Source organism: Girardinichthys multiradiatus, chromosome 24, assembly GCF_021462225.1.
Source record: "Girardinichthys multiradiatus isolate DD_20200921_A chromosome 24, DD_fGirMul_XY1, whole genome shotgun sequence".
Lineage (NCBI taxonomy): Eukaryota > Metazoa > Chordata > Actinopteri > Cyprinodontiformes > Goodeidae > Girardinichthys > Girardinichthys multiradiatus.
The window spans coordinates 22,989,457-23,012,778 of NC_061816.1; the positions used below are offsets into that span (position 1 = coordinate 22,989,457).

At 38.0% G+C, this 23,322-nt stretch overlaps 2 protein-coding genes across 5 annotated transcripts in view; both read left to right on the top strand.

Moving 5' to 3' along the window:
• The first annotated feature begins 5,493 nt into the window (after window positions 1-5,493).
• ccdc28a (coiled-coil domain containing 28A) lies at window positions 5,494-9,497 on the top strand. Of its 4 annotated transcripts, XM_047354763.1 has the most exons (7): window positions 5,494-5,510; window positions 5,648-5,769; window positions 6,012-6,213; window positions 6,309-6,490; window positions 6,580-6,734; window positions 7,994-8,016; window positions 8,449-8,567. In XM_047354763.1, exons 3-7 carry the CDS (start codon window positions 6,050-6,052, stop codon window positions 8,453-8,455), a joined length of 531 nt encoding a protein of 176 aa, XP_047210719.1. In that variant the 5' UTR covers window positions 5,494-5,510; window positions 5,648-5,769; window positions 6,012-6,049; the 3' UTR covers window positions 8,456-8,567. The 4 variants fall into 4 exon arrangements, with proteins under 4 accessions (XP_047210719.1, XP_047210716.1, XP_047210718.1 ...); XM_047354760.1 differs by lacking the exon at window positions 7,994-8,016 and having other exon boundaries at window positions 8,445-9,497; XM_047354762.1 differs by lacking the exon at window positions 5,494-5,510 and having other exon boundaries at window positions 8,445-9,497.
• A 2,565-nt stretch (window positions 9,498-12,062) lies between these two features.
• LOC124861585 (epithelial cell-transforming sequence 2 oncogene-like) overlaps window positions 12,063-23,322 on the top strand; it is a 36,996-nt gene continuing 25,736 nt past the window's right edge. Inside the window, exons 1-8 of the mRNA XM_047355430.1 lie at window positions 12,063-12,283; window positions 18,795-18,907; window positions 19,000-19,162; window positions 19,402-19,657; window positions 21,413-21,626; window positions 21,912-22,005; window positions 22,086-22,251; window positions 23,092-23,220. Of these exons, the coding sequence (XP_047211386.1) occupies window positions 12,134-12,283; window positions 18,795-18,907; window positions 19,000-19,162; window positions 19,402-19,657; window positions 21,413-21,626; window positions 21,912-22,005; window positions 22,086-22,251; window positions 23,092-23,220 (1,285 nt within the window). The 5' untranslated portion in view covers window positions 12,063-12,133. The remainder of the gene's footprint in view (window positions 12,284-18,794; window positions 18,908-18,999; window positions 19,163-19,401; window positions 19,658-21,412; window positions 21,627-21,911; window positions 22,006-22,085; window positions 22,252-23,091; window positions 23,221-23,322) is intronic.

The following is a 23,322-nucleotide window of genomic DNA, read 5'->3' on the forward strand; positions in this document are numbered from 1 at the left end:
ATTATGTATTATATTTGTTTTATTCTGTTCTGTGGTGTTTTATTTTATTCTTCTGTCTATTCTATTTCATTCTTATATATTCGCATCTCTTCTGACTTTCTATTCTATTCCATTCTATTTTGTATTTATATTTTTTCTGTTGTCTGTTCTGTTGAGATGTATTTCATTCTAAGTTGTTCTATTCTGTTCTCTTCTATATTATATACTATACTTTTCTATTCTGTTGTGTTCTATTTTCATCTGTTTGATTCTTTTTTTTTTTGACATGTTCTATTTCGCCAATCAATTAGTCAGACAAATCTTATTTATAGAGCACTTTCCATATGGTCAAATGTAACACAAGATGCATTAACAAGACATACATACAAACATCCATCAACCATCTCACCAAAACATACTGAACTAACAAAATGAAATAAGAATTGTGGGAGAGCTTGAATAAATTGCTAATGTAAAACTCAGGAAACCCAAAGACAGACATAAACAATATAAAAACATTAAACTCTGGAATTCTCAAAAAACTTCAAATGTTTAATTAAATGAATGGGGATAAAACATAATTATATTTCATTTATTACAAAATCAAAATAGAACAAAAAACAACATAAAAGATAAATAATATTAAGCTATGAAGAACATGTTGAAAAAGACCCAATAGAATATAAAGATAAAGTTACTTAGAATTGATGAAAAGAAAACAATAAAATACCTGAACTGCAAGCCGACGGATTATTTAGGTGCGAGTAAAAAATTAATGTTTCAATTTTCATTCCTCTTTCTAAGAACCAAGGAAAATCAATGCTAAACATGCACAAGTAGCCAGTGAATGCTGGTCCATGTCAGCATTTTTAGCATCTGGGTTTTAGAGAAGTAGTAGTGAAGCTTTGCTCTTCTTAGAAATGAGAGGAGAGCTTTCATCAGATTGGAATGTAAGGAAAGTGTCTCCAATGTGTCTCTCTGGCATTGTTTCTCCTTCTGTGTCAAGTGATCCCTAACAATTTTAATTTAGTCTTAATTGACATGTTTTGCTTAAAAAAGCAACACATTTCATGTAATTCTTTAACTTTACATAAACATGAAGTGACTCAGAACTCTATAAGTTTACATGGCGCAGATGTGTGGAAGTTATTGTATATATACTATGTTGGCAACAGCACAGCAAAGGCCTGGTACGACAAGCACATGAATTATATTGACTGCAAAGAGGAGAGATTGTTCTTCAATCATTTTTTTCCTGCAGTGAAAAGTTTACAACCCCACATTTAAAACCTCCTATTTGAACTAGATGTCCAATATTTCCTCAAAAAAACTGGCTTTGTCAGGCAGTTATAAAGGTGTCCTATTTGTTTTTGTTTTTTTACATTTTCTGTCTTTCATGTTCTTTCTTTTCACCCTTTATTCATGTCTGCCAGTCCCTCTCTGTATGTGCAGTATGCGTCCGTTTAAGTAGGACACATGCAAGATAAGACAACCCTCCTGCTTTAACTCTATCTCCTAAGAGAGCCACATATATACGTCCAACAAGTTTGATTCAGGGATGCATGGGGAGCATTCACATGAAAGGCCACAGGAGAGGGTACTTATATTTCTTGCACTAATACAGGGCAAGTCAGCAGATAAATCTGATATTCTGCTTGAAAATAAGCAAATTGTGCATAGCATGCAGATGCTCCTGGTTTAAGGTACAGGTTTTAGTCTGCGGCTGTTGAAATGCAGAGCTAATTCTACATCAGCGGAGCAGAAAAGCGAGCCGTGTAATTAAACATGTTGTTGTTCGTTTACAATCCAAATGCATCATTAAAGCAGCCGTGCACACGAGAAAAGAATGAACTGGCTGGAAGTAGCAGGAGCAGCAGTGGGCTCTCCAAACAGCACCTACACTGCAATTACTGATGAGAGAAAGGTGTGTGTGTGTGTGTGTTTTCAGCAAGTTAATGGCTGTATGGAGGCAACGGTCTAAATGTTTTCATCTGTAACATTTTATCATGGTTCACCTCACTCAGCCACTGTCACACTGCAAAGACACACTCTCAAACAGCAGGAAATAACCAGGGAACGCAGGGGAAACAAGCTGCCGACATCAGTCTGTGTTCAGCAGGAAATCTAGGAGCTTTTTAAGCATTTTTAGAAAATAAAAAACACCCTTTTTTGTTTGTAATTCAAAGAATGGCTTAAAAATGTTCTACAATATTTCAGATAATATTTGCACTATATTCCAATATTGTTTAATAAGAACTTTAAATACTGTATTTGAACCCGTTTTACTCTGTTCTATTAAATGTATCGTGGCGGCCTTTGCATAAACATCATAGCTGCACATTTTTAAAGGAAAGTTCCCTTCAACCCACAAAAATCCTGTCAACTAAGAATATATGAGAGGAAGAATCCAGTCTGCAAGTATTTATTCCAAACCTTTAAAGTCATATTTGAACAGTTCTTAGAGTAAACATTTGATTACAAGAATAGAACAAATAGAAATAAACAAAGAAATTATATTAAAATTATCTGTGAAATATACTGAAAACACAATTTCTGGTGAGGGATAAAAAAAGAGCATTAACTTTTATTCATGGTTTAACTGGCTTAAGATACAAACATTTACATCACGTCAGGAGCACATCATTAGAACATCGCTACTCAGCATTTTAAAGGAGGTTTGCCCTGTTTAACCTCAGACATTTAGCTTGGTGTGCTCCAGCTGTTGAAGTGAGAATGATCACCATGGTAAGAACCAAAGAACTGTGTTAGGCCTTCAGAAAGAGGACTGTAGCAGCTTATAAGTCAGATAAGGAATTTTAGATGCTCTAAATAAATTAGAAACCAGCCATTCTGTTGTATAGAAAATGATCTGGAAATGAAGGACATCTACCAGAGTGTCCAGGCCTCACAGTTCAAGCAAGTTTGTCTGGAAAGCAGACTGCAAGATGATAAAAGAAATCTTCTAAACCTGTAAAATGCACTCACGGGACCTACTGCAGGCTTTTGCTACGGTTGACATAAAAATGCATGTCTGTACATTCAGAAAGGGACGGCACAAGTTTCATACCATCTGTGAAGTATGGAGGTGGAAGCATCGTGGTTTGGAGATGCTTTGCCGCAGCAGGATCTGGCCAGTTCAGAGCCCATCACAAAGTTCACCATTATTCCAACCATGTATCAGAGGGTGCTTGAGCAAAACATGAGACCATCTATTAAAAAAGTCCAAGCTGAAGTGAAATTGGACCCTGCAACATGGCAGTGATCCAAAACATACCAGTAAATCTACCAAAGAATGGCCGAGACTGAAGAAATGGAAAGTCCTGGGCCTAGTCAAAGCCCAGATCTTGAACGATTTTTTTTGGAATTCTAATTCCAAAAATAATATATAATAAATATATACAGTTAGGATTACAGTACACTGAAAATAAAAACATAATGTTTATGGTCATGCTGGAAATCTTTAACTATTTTCTCTTGTAATGTAAAATTCTGGATTTCGAGCTTCACACTACAACTGATTCAACCTTTTTTTTTGCATTTCTAAATGGGTGACTTAAAAAAGCTGTCAAGGAAAATCACTGAGATCATAAACACCAAAGAATAGATTTTCTTTGCCTTTACTCTCAGTACAAATAAATTGACATTTTATCTTTTCACAGTCCCAAATTTCAATGAATTTGGAGGAATTCTTGTGACAGTCTACCACAAAGTAGTTCATTACTGTAAAGTGGAAAGAAATGTATGAAATATTGACGTCTTTGCTAAATAGCTCAAGCTGGTTCAGATCGAACAGATTTTAATTTGATTAGGTCTCCAACTCTGACTAAGTCATTTCAACATATAAACATGTTTAAATTAAATCTGTGTAGCCCTGGCCATATTTAGTGTTGTTGTCCTGCTGTAAACAAACCTCCATCCCAGTGTTAAGTGTTTTGCAGCCTCTAACATGGTTTTCTTTCTGGATTGTCCTGTAGTTAGCTCCAGCCATCTTTCCATCTACTCTGACTAGCTTCCCTGCTGTTGGTTAAGAGATGGATCCTCACAGCATGATACTGCCACCACCATGTCTCACTGTGGGGATGGTCTATTGAGGGTTGGTGTTAGTTTCTGGTCTCATCTGACGTGATCTCCTTTTTCATGTGTTTGCTGTGCTTCCTATGGTTTGTTGCAAACGTTCTTATGGCTTTCTGGTGTTGGTCTATCAAGTAAAATCCCTATAAAATACAGTGGAGTTTGTCCTTGTAACAATCTGAAAAGGTTCAAGGAGTATATTGATACTAAATTAGAAATCCAGATTATTTTCAAATTATTACCTTTTAATTTGATTGCTCAATTCATTTAATAATTTTTGATTTTAGTTATAGTTCTTAATATTAGTATTGGGAATTAGGAATTACTATTAGATGTTTATGTATCGCCCTCTAGCGGTATTTCACTGCATAGCTTTATCTTTCAGGCAAAAGAAAAAATAGAGCTATATCACGTTATAACATGAAAACTTATTCATTTATTTATTAATTTATTGTTCTAACAATATACTTTTCATGTTACTAGAATAGAATAGAATAGAATAGAAATATAATTTTTTGTCCCTCAGTGAAGGAAATCAAGTGTACCAACAGTAAAGTGGAAGGTAGATTAAAGCATGCAGATACACACAAACGTAAAGATATAAAAACAGAAAATATACAATAGAAGACTCTACAGTAAAGACAAATGTATAGAATGAAAATAATACATTATATGTATTAAGCATTCCCAGATTAACAGAAATGTGCAAACTACAGTTTTCCTACAAGTTAACTTTCCATTATTATGCCTAGATGCACCACTCTGTTTTTGGCAATGACCATTTGTGGCTTATCCTTCTTGTGGAGGGTGTCAATCAATTATGGGTTTTTGATTTGGGTCGTTGGCCCAATATGCCTTCAGTGTTTCAATTTTATTTTATTGAAAAAGACTGAACAATACAAACTTGTTTTAACTGCACATGAGGTAGTGAAATGGAAATTAAGTTTAGAGCATTGCTGTTCAAACTACTAAATTAACTAAACAAAAAAATCTGGGTTTTTTTGTCTTTAATTTTTCACATTTTCATACCTTTGCAGAGGTAGATAAGATCGGTTTCACAGCAAGTACTGGCCGATCACCCACAATTAAGGAAATCGGGCCAATCAATCGATTAGTGCACCCCTAGTATTAAGAACCATTTTACTGGTTTTATTGGTGGTCTATTGTGCTATGTTAATGTTTTGAAATGCAAAAGTTCACATTTCCATAAACCATAATCATTCAAATTAACATTAAATAAACATTTGAAACACTTTACCTATATGATTTTCACATTTTGAATTGAATTGTCCTATAAATTAGCTTTTCAATTATGAATTTTGATGAATGAATTTTAAATGGAAAAAAAAAATGCTCGAAATCGGGTCCAAACATTACTTCATGCATATTTAAACATGAATTTCATAAGACGCCTGATTATTGGGTCACGTCAGAATTCGTGCTGCAGGACTATTTTAATCGTGAGTAAAAAGAAAAACGTCCTTTAGCTTAATCCGGCGTTTTAGTTAAACAAGTGAAATAAATATACTTTTAAACTCAATAATATCAAAATTCAATAACTGTTTTATGTATGAATGCATGCTGTGTGTTTAACCAGATTGTAGTTTTACGCAAAGAATGTTCTCTAAACGAATTGGAACGCAGCCTGATCGGGTTCGAAGCGTCCAAACAGGAAGTTTCACAACTTCCAGCTGCAAGCTAGTTAGTTAGCCCTGCGAGGTACGTTGGAAACATTTAATTATTTAGCAACTGCTTTGTTTTTTCTTACAAAGCGTCATCCTTGTTTCTATTTCTGTATTTCTCTGCTGGGGTTGTATTTGAATGTGTTATTCGGCTTGGAGTTTTAAGCTGTAACCGAACTGTTACGTTTTTAAATTAGGTACCAACAGAGCAGCTACCTGTTTTCTGTCAGTTAACTGCCCAGCTAACTGTTTGTTGTTGCCCGTGTCTTTTGGCTTTAGCCGCGGCTGCTGAGAGGACTGCCGCGTAACATGAAGTTATGGAGGAGCGGAAGCTAAAGCGCAAAAGTCCCCGGACCTTCAGCAACACAGCGGCTCAGACCGGAGGCTCAGGCCGGAAGAGCGGCGCTTCCTCCGGGGGAAGACATGTGGGCTTCAGCCACAACATGGGGAGCATGTCCGGCCAAAAAAATAGGAACAGGAGGTCGTCTTCCATTTTATCATTCGCAGAAATTAGAAAAATAAATGCTATTATCAATATTAAGCTGTGTTGTATTATTATATTGTTGTGTTTTGCAGAGGAGTGAGAGATAAAGTGAGAAATCCACAGAGTTTGGGAGGTAAACATAATCAGAACCAGGGCCAGGCAGCACCTATCATCCAGCACTCATTTCTGACCGACGTTTCAGATGTGCAGGAGATGGAACACGGTCTGCTCAGCCTCCTCAACGACTTCCACTCAGGGAAACTACAGGCCTTTGGTAATGTGGAGCTCACAGTGCAAGCAAGTCATGTGCATGATTTCATACAAATATTAGTTACGCTCTTTTGCTGCAATCTGTTGTCTCAGGCAATGAGTGCTCCATAGATCAGATGGAACACGTCAGAGAGATGCAGGAGAAGTTGGCATGCTTGCACTTTGACCTTTATAGTGAGGTTGACGAAATGCCAGAGGATCAGCGGAAAATGGCCTCCGACACCAACATGGACAAGCTACTTCTTAATGTAAGGCTGCTACTTTTTGAAAACACCTACATATCTTAATCAAAATGATTTTGTTCTACTTATAAATTAAATTCAGCAATCGTACTAAACACCTTCAACTCAAGGTTATCTCATTAATGCTAAACAGTGAAGAGATGACTTCTGGATGCTGGGCTTTATGGCAGAATCACAAAGAAGAAGCCAGGTCTCAGTCTGGCCACTTAAAAGAAAAGACAGAAAGGCCACAGGGCACTAAACTTAGACATTGGAAGACTGAAAAAGGTGTGGTGGAAATTAGAGGTCTTCACATCAAAAGGAAACCATTTGTGTGGGACTGGACAAATATTTACAAACAGGGCTTAATAATATCAGTCAGACATGGCTGGAGCAGCGTGGTGTTTCAGGGGTTCTGGTGCGGTTTGCCTGAAGTAGGAAATTTGTGCTGAGTAGAAGAGAACCTTATGCCTGGTTCACACGGCAAGATTTTAAAATTGTCGGTTGATTTTCCAAACCTGAGAGACCTCTAACATGATGATAAAAAAATCGTAGGTATAACAGGTTTGATTCTATAGATTATCTTTAGAGCCAATCACGATAATCAGGCCATGTCGGAAGGGGGAGATTGGGTTAAAAATCAGCATAAAAATCCTGCTCTGTGAAGGTAGGAAAGATACCATGCCCTACCCTGTGGACAGCCCTTGAGTGGAAGTGTTTTTTTCCTACAACAGAATACACCGCTAAATGTGCCAGCAACGTTGAAAGAATAAGCACTGAGCTGGTACTCTGGCTAGAATTGGGTGGTCTATTGATTAGAACCCAATGGAGTTGTTGTTGGACCAGCATTGTTTGTGTGGTATGAAGTATGACTCTGTATCAAACCAGTCCATCTTGTGAGAAATGCCTTGATACATTTACAGCTGGTTTGCATCACTTCTGCTGCAGAAGTGTTTTTTTTTTTTAAGGTGTGATATATATACGCTGTCCTTGGAACACCTTTCTCATTTCCACAACACTTTCAGTTTCCAACTTTTTGCAAAAACAAGAGAATTTCAAGTTGATCCCAAACTTTTGACCAGTGATGTACAAATGCAGACGTTTTGAGCTCCCAAATTACTGCTGATGTGACTCAAATGACTCCAGATACTGATGTATAGCCTCTGGGTTATTCATTGTGGCTTATTCATAAGCGAATGCAGATTGCTTGGTTCTTTATAAACTTGTAAAGCATGCATTTATCAATGACCAAAGTCTAAAATCCAAAATATTCTTTTTCTCCGCAGCTTGAGGAGCTCAGTTCTTCCATGTATCCTTTTGACATCCAAAAAAGTAGTTTTTATTCTTGCTTTTAAAGGATTTTAAGGCGATTAAGACTTTTTTTAGACCAGAAACTTAAGATCCATTTGGTGCGACCTAAACACACGTATGGCACTAAGTAGAGGAGAACGCCTTGGAAATGAAACGAGAGCCAGTAGGAACAGCCAACAGCTGTCTCATTCAATGAAGTCTTCTTTTTTTTTTTGTTAAAGCTTGCATGATGTCCTTGTAGCCTAAGTGATAAAATAAGATTTGTGTTGATGCAACATCAGGGATTTGAAAAGTTTTTGCAATGAAGAAAGTATAGGAAATATACAGTGCTATACCTGAATCAGTCAGCTTGCATGTTTACGCCATGTTTGAACTGTTTTAACCTGGAACATCTGCCTGTTCCTTTTCCTGACCCTGCTCCTCCAGCCAGAAGCTGAATCTAGCGGAGACTCAAGAAATCTCGAGGACGGCCAACGTGTGATACTTAACCGTCCTTCTTTTCCTTTGTTACCTCTTCTGAAACCACGTGTAGGCAATCTAACGGACAAGGTGGAGTTACTCACTCCTTCTCGTCTTTTCCTGAGGTTGAATGTATTTTCACATTAGCTCCACTGGATCCACCAGGTGCCAATCAACATGGCATTAACACTGCTGTTAGTCTTATGATAAAGATAAGGTAGTTGTGTTTGATATTTATTTTATAAGAATTGTAAAAGAGTTGGGTTGAGGTTTAGGTTGAAGAGATCTTTGAGAGGTTTGTTATATTTTCCATAAAGTGTAAAATATAATGGTGCATCCTGTCATTTATTAAGCAACAGCATAGATGTGATTAACCAAAGTGAGAATATTCATAGCTAAAATGCATGTTAGAAATTTTTCTGATGCGATCTCATTTGATACCCACCAGATTCTTACTGTTTAATTTATAAACACAGAAAACTGTTCATTTACAGCTTGTAAGTAGAACAGAGACAGGTAGATATATAAAGGTAAATATGGCTGAACTAAAATGCTATGTGTGCAGCCATGCAGGGTTCTCCTCCTGCACACCCTCCCATTTGCACATTTGATGAAACATACGAAATGCACAGCACATCGTCACCAGTGGGTTGGTTTGATGCTGTAAAAAATCCAAATGTTAACATCACATGTCTTAATTGTCTTAATTTTTCTTTCTTAATTTAATCACATTTGCCTTATTGATTCAGAACTTTTAAATGATTATTCAGTCTCTGATACTTTTGGCTTCTGGTTCTGAATTGGAGGATAAACCAATGATGCTGATTTTAAATGGAATCTATTCTTAAATCTAACCACTAGAGGGGGGTGTTTTTACCTTTAATCCTTTTGCTTTATTTTATTTTGTTAATTTAATGTATTTGATTTTCTCGGCTGTATTTTTCTCACTCATTCAAAGTAAGAAAAAAATGTTTTTACTTTTTTTTCAACATTATTGCAAATAAAGATCTTTTAAAATAATGGGTGATTTTTTTTTTTATACAGGTCCTTCTCAAAATATTAGCATATTGTGATAAAGTTCATTATTTTCCATAATGTCATGATGAAAATTTAACATTCATATATTTTAGATTCATTGCACACTAACTGAAATATTTCAGGTCTTTTATTGTCTTAATACAGATGATTTTGGCATACAGCTCATGAAAACCCAAAATTCCTATCTCACAAAATGAGCATATCATTGAAAGGGTCTCTAAACGAGCTATGAACCTAATCATCTGAATCAACGAGTTAACTCTAAACACCTGCAAAAGATTCCTGAGGCCTTTAAAACTCCCAGCCTGGTTCATCACTCAAAACCCCAATCATGGGTAAGACTGCCGACCTGACTGCTGTCCAGAAGGCCACTATTGACACCCTCAAGCAAGAGGGTAAGACACAGAAAGAAATTTCTGAACGAATAGGCTGTTCCCAGAGTGCTGTATCAAGGCACCTCAGTGGGAAGTCTGTGGGAAGGAAAAAGTGTGGCAGAAAACGCTGCACAACGAGAAGAGGTGACCGGACCCTGAGGAAGATTGTGGAGAAGGGCCGATTCCAGACCTTGGGGGACCTGCGGAAGCAGTGGGCTACAGGTGCCGCATTCCCCAGACCTGGGCTACAGAGAAGCAGCACTGGACAGTTGCTCAGTGGTCCAAAGTACTTTTTTCGGATGAAAGCAAATTCTGCATGTCATTCAGAAATCAAGGTGCCAGAGTCTGGAGGAAGACTGGGGAGAAGGAAATGCCAAAATGCCAGAAGTCCAGTGTCAAGTAGCCACAGTCAGTGATGGTCTGGGGTGCCGTGTCAGCTGCTGGTGTTGGTCCACTGTGTTTTATCAAGGGCAGGGTCAATGCAGCTAGCTATCAGGAGATTTTGGAGCACTTCATGCTTCCATCTGCTGAAAAGCTTTATGGAGATGAAGATTTCAGTTTTCAGCACGACCTGGCACCTGCTCACAGTGCCAAAACCACTGGTAAATGGTTTACTGACCATGGTATCACTGTGCTCAATTGGCCTGCCAACTCTCCTGACCTGAACCCCATAGAGAATCTGTGGGATATTGTGAAGAGAACGTTGAGAGACTCAAGACCCAACACTCTGGATGAGCTAAAGGCCGCTATCGAAGCATCCTGGGCCTCCATAAGACCTCAGCAGTGCCACAGGCTGTTTGCCTCCATGCCACGCCGCATTGAAGCAGTCATTTCTGCCAAAGGATTCCTGACCAAGTATTGAGTGCATAACTGTAGCTGATTATTTGAAGGTTGACGTTTTTTGTATTAAAAACACTTTTCTTTTATTGGTCGGATGAAATATGCTAATTTTGTGAGATAGGAATTTTGGGTTTTCATGAGCTGTATGCCAAAATCATCCGTATTAAGACAATAAAAGACCTGAAATATTTCAGTTAGTGTGCAATGAATCTAAAATATATGAATGTTAAATTTTCATCATGACATTATGGAAAATAATGAACTTTATCACAATATGCTAATATTTTGAGAAGGACCTGTATACTTTTATTATTATTCTTTGTGTGATTTTCATAGCTTTGTATCAGTAGACATTGCCGAGCAGAAGTTTTGACTGTCATAATAATTTGGTGATTTTTAATGATGCACTTCTTCTGGGGTAAAATGTTCAAACTTACTTCCGTGGTTGTTTTATTTGCTTTTTTTTTTGTAAAAACATGCTGTTCTCTGACAAAGTAAATAGCCACATTAACCACAAATCATAATTTATTTGGAAACTGTATCAAAAATATGGAAGTAAATGTAAATAATTTATTAAATTGAAAGTTTATCAAAATAAAATTTTCAGTGTGACAATAGATCATAATATTAGTTAGAAACCACATATATAAATTTTGGGTAGAGCAAGGCACTGTGGTCCTCCCTCATTGGACAATATTTGTAGTACATGTATAAAACAGCACTGGACTGTTTTGATAACTACGGAAAAGAGCGATAAGGACGATTGTTGAACGACTGTTGTGAAAGTCAAATACCATGAAGTTTGTTAAAATGGTCAAATACACAACCTGCTCCCTGTACATACACAGAAAATGTTTTCAGACAGATGGAGGCTATAATTTCAGAAGAAAACAGTCTTAATCTTGGTGTTGGAGCAGCTGTGAAAACATTTTGTGTTTCTACCTGTGGTGGAGTGACACTGCAATAGTCTCACAAGTAGAAATACAAAGTCCAATTAAACTCAAAATGCATCATTTAAACCTTAAAATTAAAAGCTTTATTACATGATGATCCTGCCTGGATTATTTAACAAACATTTGGGGTTGTTGGTAAACTTGTTGCTGTAAAAGCCTCTTTTCAAATCTTAGATAAGTTTAAATTTTGAGAGTATCCGGTAAAGACGTCATGAGAGCTTGTCCACAATATAAATCAATGTAAAGTTTGAATGTTTGCTGCCCTACCTGAATGATCCTGTTTGAAACAACACTGTTAGTTGTTAATGCTCAGGATGGGGTGGGCTGTGTGAAGGAATGCTCTCATCATTTGTTGATGCGTCTCCAAGGTTACTCCCACCACACAGCAGCTCAGCTGAAACAAATACACTCCGCTCAAAGCAGACCTTCCTAGTGGTTCTGAAACAGTTTGATGGTGATGGACCTGAGAGGCGCTCCTCACTCAGTGAAGCTCTGGCAGCTCAACGGGACGGACTATGAGCCACAGTGGACCCCCAAACAGGGGAGTGAGACGCGCTTCAGCAGCTGGACCCCGCTGACCAACAAGCAGAGCAACCTGCAGGTCAGAACCACCTCTAGCAGCAAAAATAACAGACTGGTATTAGAATGAGACTTCATTGCAAGTCTTTAATTATGTTTGGATGCGTGTGGGAATATCTAATTAAAGGGAAGAAAATCCATATTGATGAATACAGTATTTATCAGAATTTATTTTATTTTCTCTTGTTTTAAAAAGAAAGAAATACTTCAAAGTAAAGAAGGAAACTAAAACTAATTAAAACCACTTTCAGAGCCATAAGGTTAATTTGTTTAATGAAATCCAACTAATTTATAAAAGTCAATATTTGGAATGCATTGTTTGGACAAGATTTTCTCACCAAGACTGTCTGAGAAAACTGGATTTCATTTTAGTTTGGCAAGAAAAGGAAAACAAAATATTTTGAATTTCTTTGTTTTCTCAAAAAAATATTGCTCTGCCAAAAAATGAGAACAGGTTTAGATGTGGGTTCTGATGTTTTTTCTATCCTCCTTTGAAAAAAATCAGGAATCAACTTTTGCAAAGTACAACAGAAATGTTTGTCATTCTGCCCCACACTATATAATCTCTTATATCTATTTTGATGGGATCCAGCTTTATATTTCACCACTTGACATGCAGCCTCTGAGTCAGTGTGCCTATAATATAAATGACTGATGAGTGAGTGATGCAGAAAAGACAGAAGTAATGGGTTTTTGGACCCAGAAATTCAAGGACAGAGATCAGTCAACCAGACGTGATGAGCCTCAAGACCAAAGAGCGCTAAAAAAACCTAGATGTCTTCACTAAACTTTCACAAGCACACAAAGTCTAACTAAAACAGCTCACTATTATCTTAAAAACATTGCTAGGATTTTTTCCTGCCAGATCAGGGCAGTAGGTCAGGTAATTGTGACTTTACAGGTGTAAAGATCTGTCAGGCAGCTTCAGCTCATCCAAAATGCTGCTGCTAGTCCTGATAAACACCAGTTTGTACTGGGTAGATTTTGGTCTATTAAAATGGGCTTGGACCTAAACACATTTCAGTGTATGAACCATATAGACACTGCATGAAAACATGATATGTGCACAAACTGTTGGCTGCTTTAAATCAGGTCTAAAAATGTCAGTTCATTCACTTTACCATAAAAGTCAAATATTACTTTATCAGTTAAATCGTCTTCTTCAGCTTTTATGTGAATTCAGACAAGACAGAAGTTGTCGTCTATGGACCGGAGTCTTTAAAAAAGAAACTGCTTAGTCAATCACTTAACCTGGATGGCATTACATTGACCTCCGGTAATAAAGTAAAAAACCTTGGTGTTACTTTAGACCAGGACATGTCATTTAAATCCTATATTAAACAGGTTTCTAGGATTTCCTTCTTTCACCTCCGGAACATTGCCAAAATTAGAAATATCCTATCCAGGAGTGACACTGAAAAACTAGTCCATGCATTTGTTACTTCAAGGCTGGACTATTGTAATTCTTTACTATCAGGATGTCCACAAAATGCAGTTAAAAGCCTTCGGCTGATTCAAAATGCTGCAGCAAGAGTACTGATGAAAATTAAAAAGAGAGATCATATTTCTCCTATTTTAGCTTCCCTTCATTGGTTCCCTGTTAAGTCCAGAATAGAATTTAAAATTCTCCTCCTCACATATAAAACCCTTAATGATTTAGCTCCATCATACATCAGATATCTGATTGTTCCATATGTTCCTAACAGAGCACTTCGTTCTCAGACTGCAGGTTAACTGGTGGTTCCTAGAGTCTCTAGAAGTAGAATGGGAGGCAGATCCTTTAGTTATCAGGCTCCTCTCCTGTGGAACCAGCTCCCAGTTTTAGTCCGTGAGGCAGACACCCTGTCTACTTTTAAGGCTAGGCTTAAAACTTTCCTTTTTGATAAAGCTTTTAGTTTGAGTGGCTTAGGTTATCCTGGGCTATCTTCCTTATTTTTTACCTCTGTCTTCTTCCCTCCCTGTTGGATGGAGTAAGGGGGAGTCAGGTTTAGCCTAAACCGGCTCAGTTATGGTTGAGGTGCAAACACACCCTCCATTTCTGCTACCTGTGTGACCCCTTTTCTTTTCCAATGGTTATAATCAGTCTGACAGAGAGAGGTATCCCAATCCTTGTGGTTTTTAGTATAACAATGACCATCAGAGGGACCCTTTGTGGGTTTCCTTGAGACGACATTGTTGTAAATAAGCGCCGTTTAACTAAATAATCTGAACTGAAACTATCTGTGTAGTTATGCTGCTATATGCTTAGGCTGCTGGAGGACATAATGACCACTTTCACCCTCTTCGCTACATTCTCACACTACTCTCCAATTTTGCATTATTTGCTGTTATTTCAGCTTTTAACCTTGTTCTCTCTATTCTCTTCCTAGAAGCTACACCTGGCCTGGCTTTGTGTCTATCTGTGACACCTTTCTGGAGAGGGGCATTGTACAAGCTTCTGCTGGCAACAACTTAATGCTCACCCTCTACCGATGATCCACATGGCCGTGTCTTTTAGTGTTTAACCCTTTCTCTCTCCTAGACATGGCGATTGACTGAGTTTAACTGTAACAAACTCTATGTGCTCTCTTTCAGACTCTAACCTTGAAAACTGGCTCAGAGTTTATCTGTTCTTTCTTTCTAGGTGAAACGACTAAAGGAGCTACATCCATTAACATTTACTTTTCCTTCCCATAGAAAGTACTCCTGGATCAGTGCTTCTGTGTTCTTTTTGTGTCTCTGCTCTGCTCTCTCAAACTCCCAGTCGGTCGTGGCAGATGGCCGCTCACACTGAGCCTGGTTCTGCTGGAGGTTTCTTCCTGTTAAAAGGGAGTTTTTCCTCTCCACTGTCGCTATATGCATGCTCAGTATGAGGGATTGCTGCAAAGTCAACGCCAGTGACTTTGCTCATCTGGGAGGAGGGAATGCTGCAAGTCACTGACTGGAGGCAATCTGCTGGGTTTCCTTAGATAGAAAAACTTTTTATGCGATTTGCATAAAAAGCTAACTCCGACTGCACTGTTCAATGGTTAGGATTAATTGGAATGTATGTACCTGACTGTTATGAAGTGCCTTGAGACAACATGTCTTGTGAATTGGCGCTATATAAATAAAACTGAATTGAATTGAATTGAATTGAATGTGATGCTTACATTTTACTGGTATTCTTTTGATGTATGTCTTGCTTTTAATATAAAATTATTTGCCTTAATTGCATGGTGTATAAATAGTGCTGGAAAAAAACTTGCCTTGCCTTAAAACTGCACTAAACAGTTTGTGGTCCTAGCCAAAGGTTTTTGCTTGACAACCGAGGAAACGTGCCATCATCTTTTCTTTGTATAAACACAGCTTTAAAGCAAGGATATCGCTGCTAGTGAAACTGCAGCCAAATCAACCATTAAGTCAATAATAAAGACTCTCTCCAGGAGAGAGGTTGGGTCGCTGTGGAGACAGCTTCAGGGCTCCAATGAAAGTCCAGAATTATGCCTGGAGTATCTTTTAAAGATGATTCAACAAAGTCATTGCTGGAGCCACTGTTCTGCTGGAAAAGGAGGCACTGCTGCAATGGCTCAATGAAATCATCTTGGCTTCCTTATACAGGTCCTTCTCAAAATATTAGCATACTGTGATAAAGTTCATTATTTTCCATAATGTCATGATGAAAATTTAACATTCATATATTTTAGATTCATTGCACACTAACTGAAATATTTCAGGTCTTTTATTGTCTTAATATGGATGATTTTGGCATACAGCTCATGAAAACCCAAAATTCCTATCTCACAAAATTAGCATATCATTAAAAGGGTCTCTAAACGAGCTATGAACCTAATCATCTGAATCAACGAGTTAACTCTAAACACCTGCAAAAGATTCCTGAGGCCTTTAAAACTCCCAGCCTGGTTCATCACTCAAAACACCAATCATGGGTAAGACTGCCGACCTGACTGCTGTCCAGAAGGCCACTATTGACACCCTCAAGCAAGAGGGTAAGACACAGAAAGAAATTTCTGAACGAATAGGCTGTTCCCAGAGTGCTGTATCAAGGCACCTAAGTGGGAAGGAAAAAGTGTGGCAGAAAACGCTGCACAACGAGAAGAGGTGACCGGACCCTGATGAAGATTGTGGAGAAGGGCCGATTCCAGACCTTGGGGGACCTGCGGAAGCAGTGGACTGAGTCTGGAGTAGAAACATCCAGAGCCACCGTGCACAGGCGTGTGCAGGAAATGGGCTACAGGTGCCGCATTCCCCAGACCTGGGCTACAGAGAAGCAGCACTGGACTGTTGCTCAGTGGTCCAAAGTACTTTTTTCGGATGAAAGCAAATTCTGCATGTCATTCGGAAATCAAGGTGCCAGAGTCTGGAGGAAGACTGGGGAGAAGGAAATGCCAAAATGCCAGAAGTCCAGTGTCAAGTACCCACAGTCAGTGATGGTCTGGGGTGCCGTGTCAGCTGCTGGTGTTGGTCCACTGTGTTTTATCAAGGGCAGGGTCAATGCAGCTAGCTATCAGGAGATTTTGGAGCACTTCATGCTTCCATCTGCTGAAAAGCTTTATGGAGATGAAGATTTCATTTTTCAGCACGACCTGGCACCTGCTCACAGTGCCAAAACCACTGGTAAATGGTTTACTGATCCTGGTATTACTGTGCTCAATTGGCCTGCCAACTCTCCTGACCTGAACCCCATAGAGAATCTGTGGGATATTGTGAAGAGAACGTTGAGAGACTCAAGACCCAACACTCTGGATGAGCTAAAGGCCGCTATCGAAGCATCCTGGGCCTCCATAAGACCTCAGCAGTGCCACAGGCTGATTGCCTCCATGCCACGCCGCATTGAAGCAGTCATTTCTGCAAAAGGATTCCTGACCGAGTATTGAGTGCATAACTGTACATGATTATTTGAAGGTTGACGTTTTTTGTATTAAAAACACTTTTATTTTATTGGTCGGATGAAATATGCTAATTTTGTGAGATAGGAATTTTGGGTTTTCATGAGCTATATGCCAAAATCATCCGTATTAAGACAATAAAAGACCTGAAATATTTCAGTTAGTGTGCAATGAATCTAAAATATATGAATGTTAAATTTTCATCATGACATTATGGTAAATAATGAACTTTATCACAATATGCTAATATTTTGAGAAGGTCCTGTACTGGAGACCTTGGTAATTGGCATTGTGAATTGAATTTAGCTGCATTGTATCAAATTGGAAGGTATGTATTCAGATTTGAATGTGTCTAAATGAGTTAATTCATTTGATTATGTATTTTTGTATATAAATCTGATCTGTTAAGTGACTTGAGAGAACATTTATCCTTATTTAGCACTGTATAATTTACAGAATTTATACAATTTTATAGAGACATTTGGATTTAAAATGGTTTAAAAATAAATATGTGAACCACCATACAACTAGATTTATTCTGAATATTAATAATAAATATAATCTTAATCAGGTGAGAAGTAATGTGTCAAAATACTATGGGACAGCAGATGAATTTTAACCTTCATGGCTAAATCTGGCATATTTACATGTCAACATGTGCTCACGTTAATTAATATGCATTGTCTCATTTTAAATAAATAAAATAAAATGTATTTTAAAATATGTTATCAATGAAAATAGAGTTTGCACAAAAGCCATAGAAAAATAAATACTAAGATGTTCAGGATTTGCTAAAAACGTCCAATATTACTTCTTAGAGAGATGTGACATTTCTTAAAAGCAACTCTAACTTCTCGGAGACGTTGGTGGCTTAAGAAGATGCTGCTTCACTCTACACAACACAAGGCGGTTCTCACAAAAATCCACTTGGAGCATAGCTTTCCCAAAACGGAAAAACACGGTGCCACTTTTAAAAAATCTATTAAGGTTTGCACGAAAAAGTAACACCAAACACAGATGGATCCAAATAATACAGTGAAACTTGAAACATATTCGGTAAATGTTAGATATGAGACTGTCTAGTAAAAATAGTTCCATTATTTTCAAGAGGTGCAACCATAAGTTGGCCTGTTACCCTTGCTTGGTTCTCTTTGGGATCTCATGTAGAACCTTTTGGTTTAGTAATACAAGCATTGGAAACATAAAGTATGTTTAATAGTAAAATTGAGGCTACCTAAGAAACAATTGACAAAAAGACTTAACAACATGTAAGAAGTAAATTCAGAAAAAAAAAAGAATTTCTCAAGGATTATTGAATATTAGGTTATTTTTTATCAACCTTCCTAAATACATTGATCACAATGTCTCATTTCACTCTCCTGCTGACTCCCCAGAGAGTTACTCTGATATCTGAGATTTTTTACAATGGGTTAACCCCTTTTGTACCTAATTTTGTAGTTGAAAGTATGCTATTTCTAATAATTCTAATATATCACCCCTTAAAACCTCAGAAATTTTCACATCACAAACCTTGGATGTTGAGTTTAGAGTCTTATTCTTCTAAATAATCCAAAAATGTTATAGTCAAAGTAAAGAGTTCCCTCATGGGAATGTTTGGGAGTGACTGTGTGCACTCATTGATGTCTATTTCCTGTTTGACCCTAGCTGTTTGAGGAGCGGATGAAGCTTGTGCTGCACTGGTTTGATTTGTGGACTGACTCACAGAGAAAACACCTCCTGCACTCTCTGCTGATGCGCTGCACCAAGTCACAGCTTAAGTAAGGCTGTTTCCATCACTTTACTTAAGTCGTTATAAAGTCTTAGCCTGAACCTGTGATCTGTTCCTTTTGTTGTACTTTGAAAAACCCAGGAACTGCAGAGATATGCTAAATGAGACGCTCCCTGTAACCCGAGTGGACTTCACAGCAGTGCTGCCTCGGTTTCTGTCCCTGTATGTTATGTCCTTCCTGTCCCCTCGGGACCTCTGCAGTACTGCCCAGGTCAGTTGGCAATGGAGGGTCCTAACAGAACAGGTGAGTGACCCATCTGAACACTTATTTATGGGCTCCTAGCCCAGTCTGGAAAAATACGATACCATAAAGACAATAAGTATTTCTCAAACATTTGAAATTGATCATTGTAAAAAGAACACAAATCTCTTTTAAGACCTTACCATCCATCCATCCATCCATCCATGTGGGTATGATACAGACAATGTGTAGAAACCCCGTTTAGCCAATGGGCGAAACCCCCTCTTCTTATCTCCCATTAGGACTGTCTTTGGGCAGGCCGTTGTATCAAGAGAGGTTGGTTTCTTCCCTATGCTCCAAAAGAAAAGGAGTTCGGAGCCTGGAAGAACCACTACATCTCGTGCGTCTCCACACTGGACTGGCTCACTCATCGGGAAGCAGCCGAGATGTATGGGACCCTCAACCAGGCAAACATGGGGGTAACAGAGGAAGAAGAAGAGAGGCGCAAGGAAAGGAGGAGAAGGCAGAAAATCAAGGAGGCAGTAAAGGAGGAAAAGAGTGAGTCAAAATAAAAATAACAGGTCTGAATGGGTTGGTAAACTTTAGTTCAGTCAGGCTTTTACCAAGAGGATTTCCAACAAATAATTTTGTTCTAATCCTTTTAAACAGCAGTGCCCCAATGAAAACATACATCTCTATCAAGATCCAGTCCAGTCACATATTTTGATCATGTGTGCCTTTTACATTTACAAAATGTGCAATATCTTCCATGACATAATTTCAATATTTTTTTGGAACTTCTAACAAGTTGCAACTGAATGTCAGGCAAAAGGCAAACGTTGAACAGTGTGCAAGTGACATAGTGATATTAACTGCAACAACCAAGGCATGATCTCCATGTTCCAAAAAAGCATGTTCAAGCCTGTTGCATACGAGACTGAAGAAAGTGTGAGATGTTGGCGAAAAAATCTTTTTTACCAAGACAGAGACCGATGATTGTCACCCAGAATCAGCTTTATTAAAATCTTGCAAGAGAGAAGGATTTTTTTACAGTATTGGACATGTGCCCAGGAGTGCTGCCAAATTATTCTGTCTAGACAAAGCAAAAGTTCTCCTTATAACAGCTTCAACACTGAGGGAAGGGGACAAGGTGAAACCTGTTGTAATTCTCTCCTAAACATGTTGACAATGGAAATTGAACCTTCCACTGTGTGGCATACATGTTTTCTCATATAAGAGCTCTGGAGAAGACTGAAGAGCATCTCTCTAAGACTAAACAGAACCCTCTGTCCAAACCCTTGCCATAAATATAGGCTGTAACAGAACAACAAAGAATACTTTTATCAGGTTCTGCAGAGTATCAAGTAGAAGACAAAGCAAGGCTCTAAACATTTATTTAACAGAGATTTAATCCTGCAATCAGAATACAGCATGTAGATGTAAATCTGAGAAGAAAACCAATTAATCATAAAATCTTAATCAAGAAACTGTGGCTCTATAGTACTGAGGGATTATTTCTGAACTGGTTGAAAGTATCAAAGCAACAGGCAACAATTTGCGCAGTTTGTAACTTTCATCATGCTTGGACATTGTTTGTGGTGTTCCCCAGGGGTCAGTATAAAGACCAAAACTATTCAGTTTATAAATGACATATGTAAGATTTCCATTCCAATGATACTCATATATAGTTGTTCAAGTGAAAATGTACAGCAGCTCTTGGCAGAAATTAATTCAGAGTTATGTAAATTTAAAAAGTGGTTAGATATGAATAAATTATCATTAAATGTTGATAAACCAAGTTTATGTTGTTTGGGAATTGTAAAAGTAATCCAGTGGAGAGAGTTACTGAAATTAAGTATATTTAAGTTACTGTGTAGAGGTTTGGGGCAATACCTACAAAACCTTGCTCCCACCGTTATGCGTTTACAAAAAAATAGGCTATTATGGATTCTTGTTTATAAGTTGATTTGTTTTTATGTTGCATTCTAATATAAATATGTATAAGGTCTTTACAATGATGGTGATTAGAGCATTTTAACCACAATATCAGAGATTTAACATGTTTTGCTGCATTTAAATGTTATTTGAAGATACAAGAGCGAGTCAAAAATTCAATACATATTTATTATTAATACATAGACCACAATGACTATATTGTATGAATTAGTTTATTTTTTGGTCTTGTCAAATATAAAATAATCTTTCAAACTTTTTTGCAGCAATACCCAAACTCCTCACCTCTTCTGGCAGACACAAGATTATTTGTAAAATAAAAACAGCTGTTCATGTTGCTTAAATATGATATATTCACAGGACTGTCCATGACAAGCAGGAGAGCATGGGGTACTAACCCAAAGCCTGAAAGATCCAGAGGTGGAAGTTCTCAGACAGACAGGTCCAGCTCAGAGTTAGCGGTGAGATCTTGGCCCTCCCTCTCCTGGCCACTGAGGACAGCTGAGTCTCCCGCCACCAGTCTCAGTCCACACAGAGGACAGCTGGATGGAGCTCATATGACAAGTGTTAGCAGGTGATATGTCTTTCAGTAAAATATAATGTCCGACAATTTAAGAATTCCGCAGCTGCCAATCCTGGCTCCTTAAGTAGAAACCAACTGGGTTTCTTCTCTTGATTCATAAAGACGTTCCACCACTCATCCAAAAGGCTATTTCAGCTACTTAAGCACTTAGGAGTCTTATTTTCTGGGTGACTGAGAATCAACACCAAACACCAAATATTTTACCATTGAACTATGTGGAACTGTTGAACTGTGTGATGTGATTTCTTTATTCATTTTAACATCTTGCTGCAAAAGACTATTTAAGGCAACGACAATGTCGCCTTCACTGCCACACACAGTCTCTGCTGCCCTCTTACTGCTCATCTCCAACCGGATTCCTGCTTATGAGGTGAAAAACATTCTTATTTTTGGATCAGAACCGTACATTTTATGATCAAGTTGACTACTCTCTTCATCTCTTTATTTTAGCTGGTTCTCAGTGGTGTGAAGGCCGGAGTGACCGTGGTTCTGTATGACCACAGAGGGACTCTCTCTGCTCTCTTAAGCCAGATGGAGAGGGCTGTTTCAGGGCAGCAAGTGCGAAGGCTTGGCCTTCTCGTACCAGGAGGAACAGAGGAAATTCACCTCGTTAATGGTGAGACTTTACTGTGTTTATTCATGTTCAGGTAAAGTACTGTAACGATTTGATCTATACAGTCAGCATCTTAAAATGAAACTTTATTGGGTTGTAAAAGTATGAAACGTTTGGGATAAATTGATGGTAGTGCCAGCTAGAAGGTTGAAATGTCCACCTCTGGTGAAAAACTAAACATTTGCTGTTGCTTTGGTAAAATACTCAGAATTATTCACTCTGTGTTGCTTCCAACAAGGAAGCCACACGAAACTATGGACAGGGTAACCTCCTTTAACAAAGAAATCACCAGTACTTATTATAGTTCTTAGAACTTTTAAAGATATGATATTTTTGCTTGGTTTTATTCAGTTAAGAACTTTATTAAAGCTCCATTCACAGAGAAAGAAGGCCACCCAATGGTCTTCAGGACTTTAAAAACCCTTTGAAAGTTGCTGAATGATGGCAAACCTCAAAAACCTAATTTCTACAACATTCTTAGAACCTGGATCACAGTCTTGGCTAACATCTTTGCCATCCAACATAACAATGATACAGCCATGGATATCACATCAACATTAAGATGTTTCCGCACCACAACCATCAGTTTGAGCCTCATTGTGGACATTTGGAGGAGTGGGTGCCTCTTTCTAGCTCATAACACTATCCATGAATAATGTGTCATGTTTTGGGCGGTTTTTGGGTTTAGCGGTTTCTGGATGCTGAATGTGCATAGCAGCGAGGGTGCTAAATCTTAAATAACGTAGACTTACAGTTAAGTAAGAAAGTTAAAGTAATATATCATTAAATTGGTCCCTAAGTATTTTGTCTGAACTATTTCTGTGTTATTTTTATACTCTTCAGGCAGTATTCTGTCCGAGAGGACTTTACCATACCCAGATCTCCAGGAATTCTGGGTAAAGCTGTGTGGCTTGGTGGCACCAGGTCAGCAAGGAGGTGGGATTGATATTTTCTGCCCGCTGGCTGCATCTGGTAGGCATTTACGTTTGAATATACAAACATTTTCAACTCTGAAATCATTTTAAGATCTTCCAAATTGGTAGGTTGTCACTTCTTAAATCTTTGTTTATTACT

Coding starts and splice junctions, on each gene's coding strand:
- ccdc28a (XM_047354760.1), top strand. CDS start 6,050: ATGGAGGAGCGGAAGCTAAAGCGCAAAAGTCCCCGGACCTTCAGCAAC. Junction 6,491..6,579: donor AGGGAAACTACAGGCCTTTG/GTAATGTGGAGC, acceptor CTGTTGTCTCAG/GCAATGAGTGCTCCATAGAT. Junction 6,735..8,444: donor TGGACAAGCTACTTCTTAAT/GTAAGGCTGCTA, acceptor CTGCTCCTCCAG/CCAGAAGCTGAATCTAGCGG.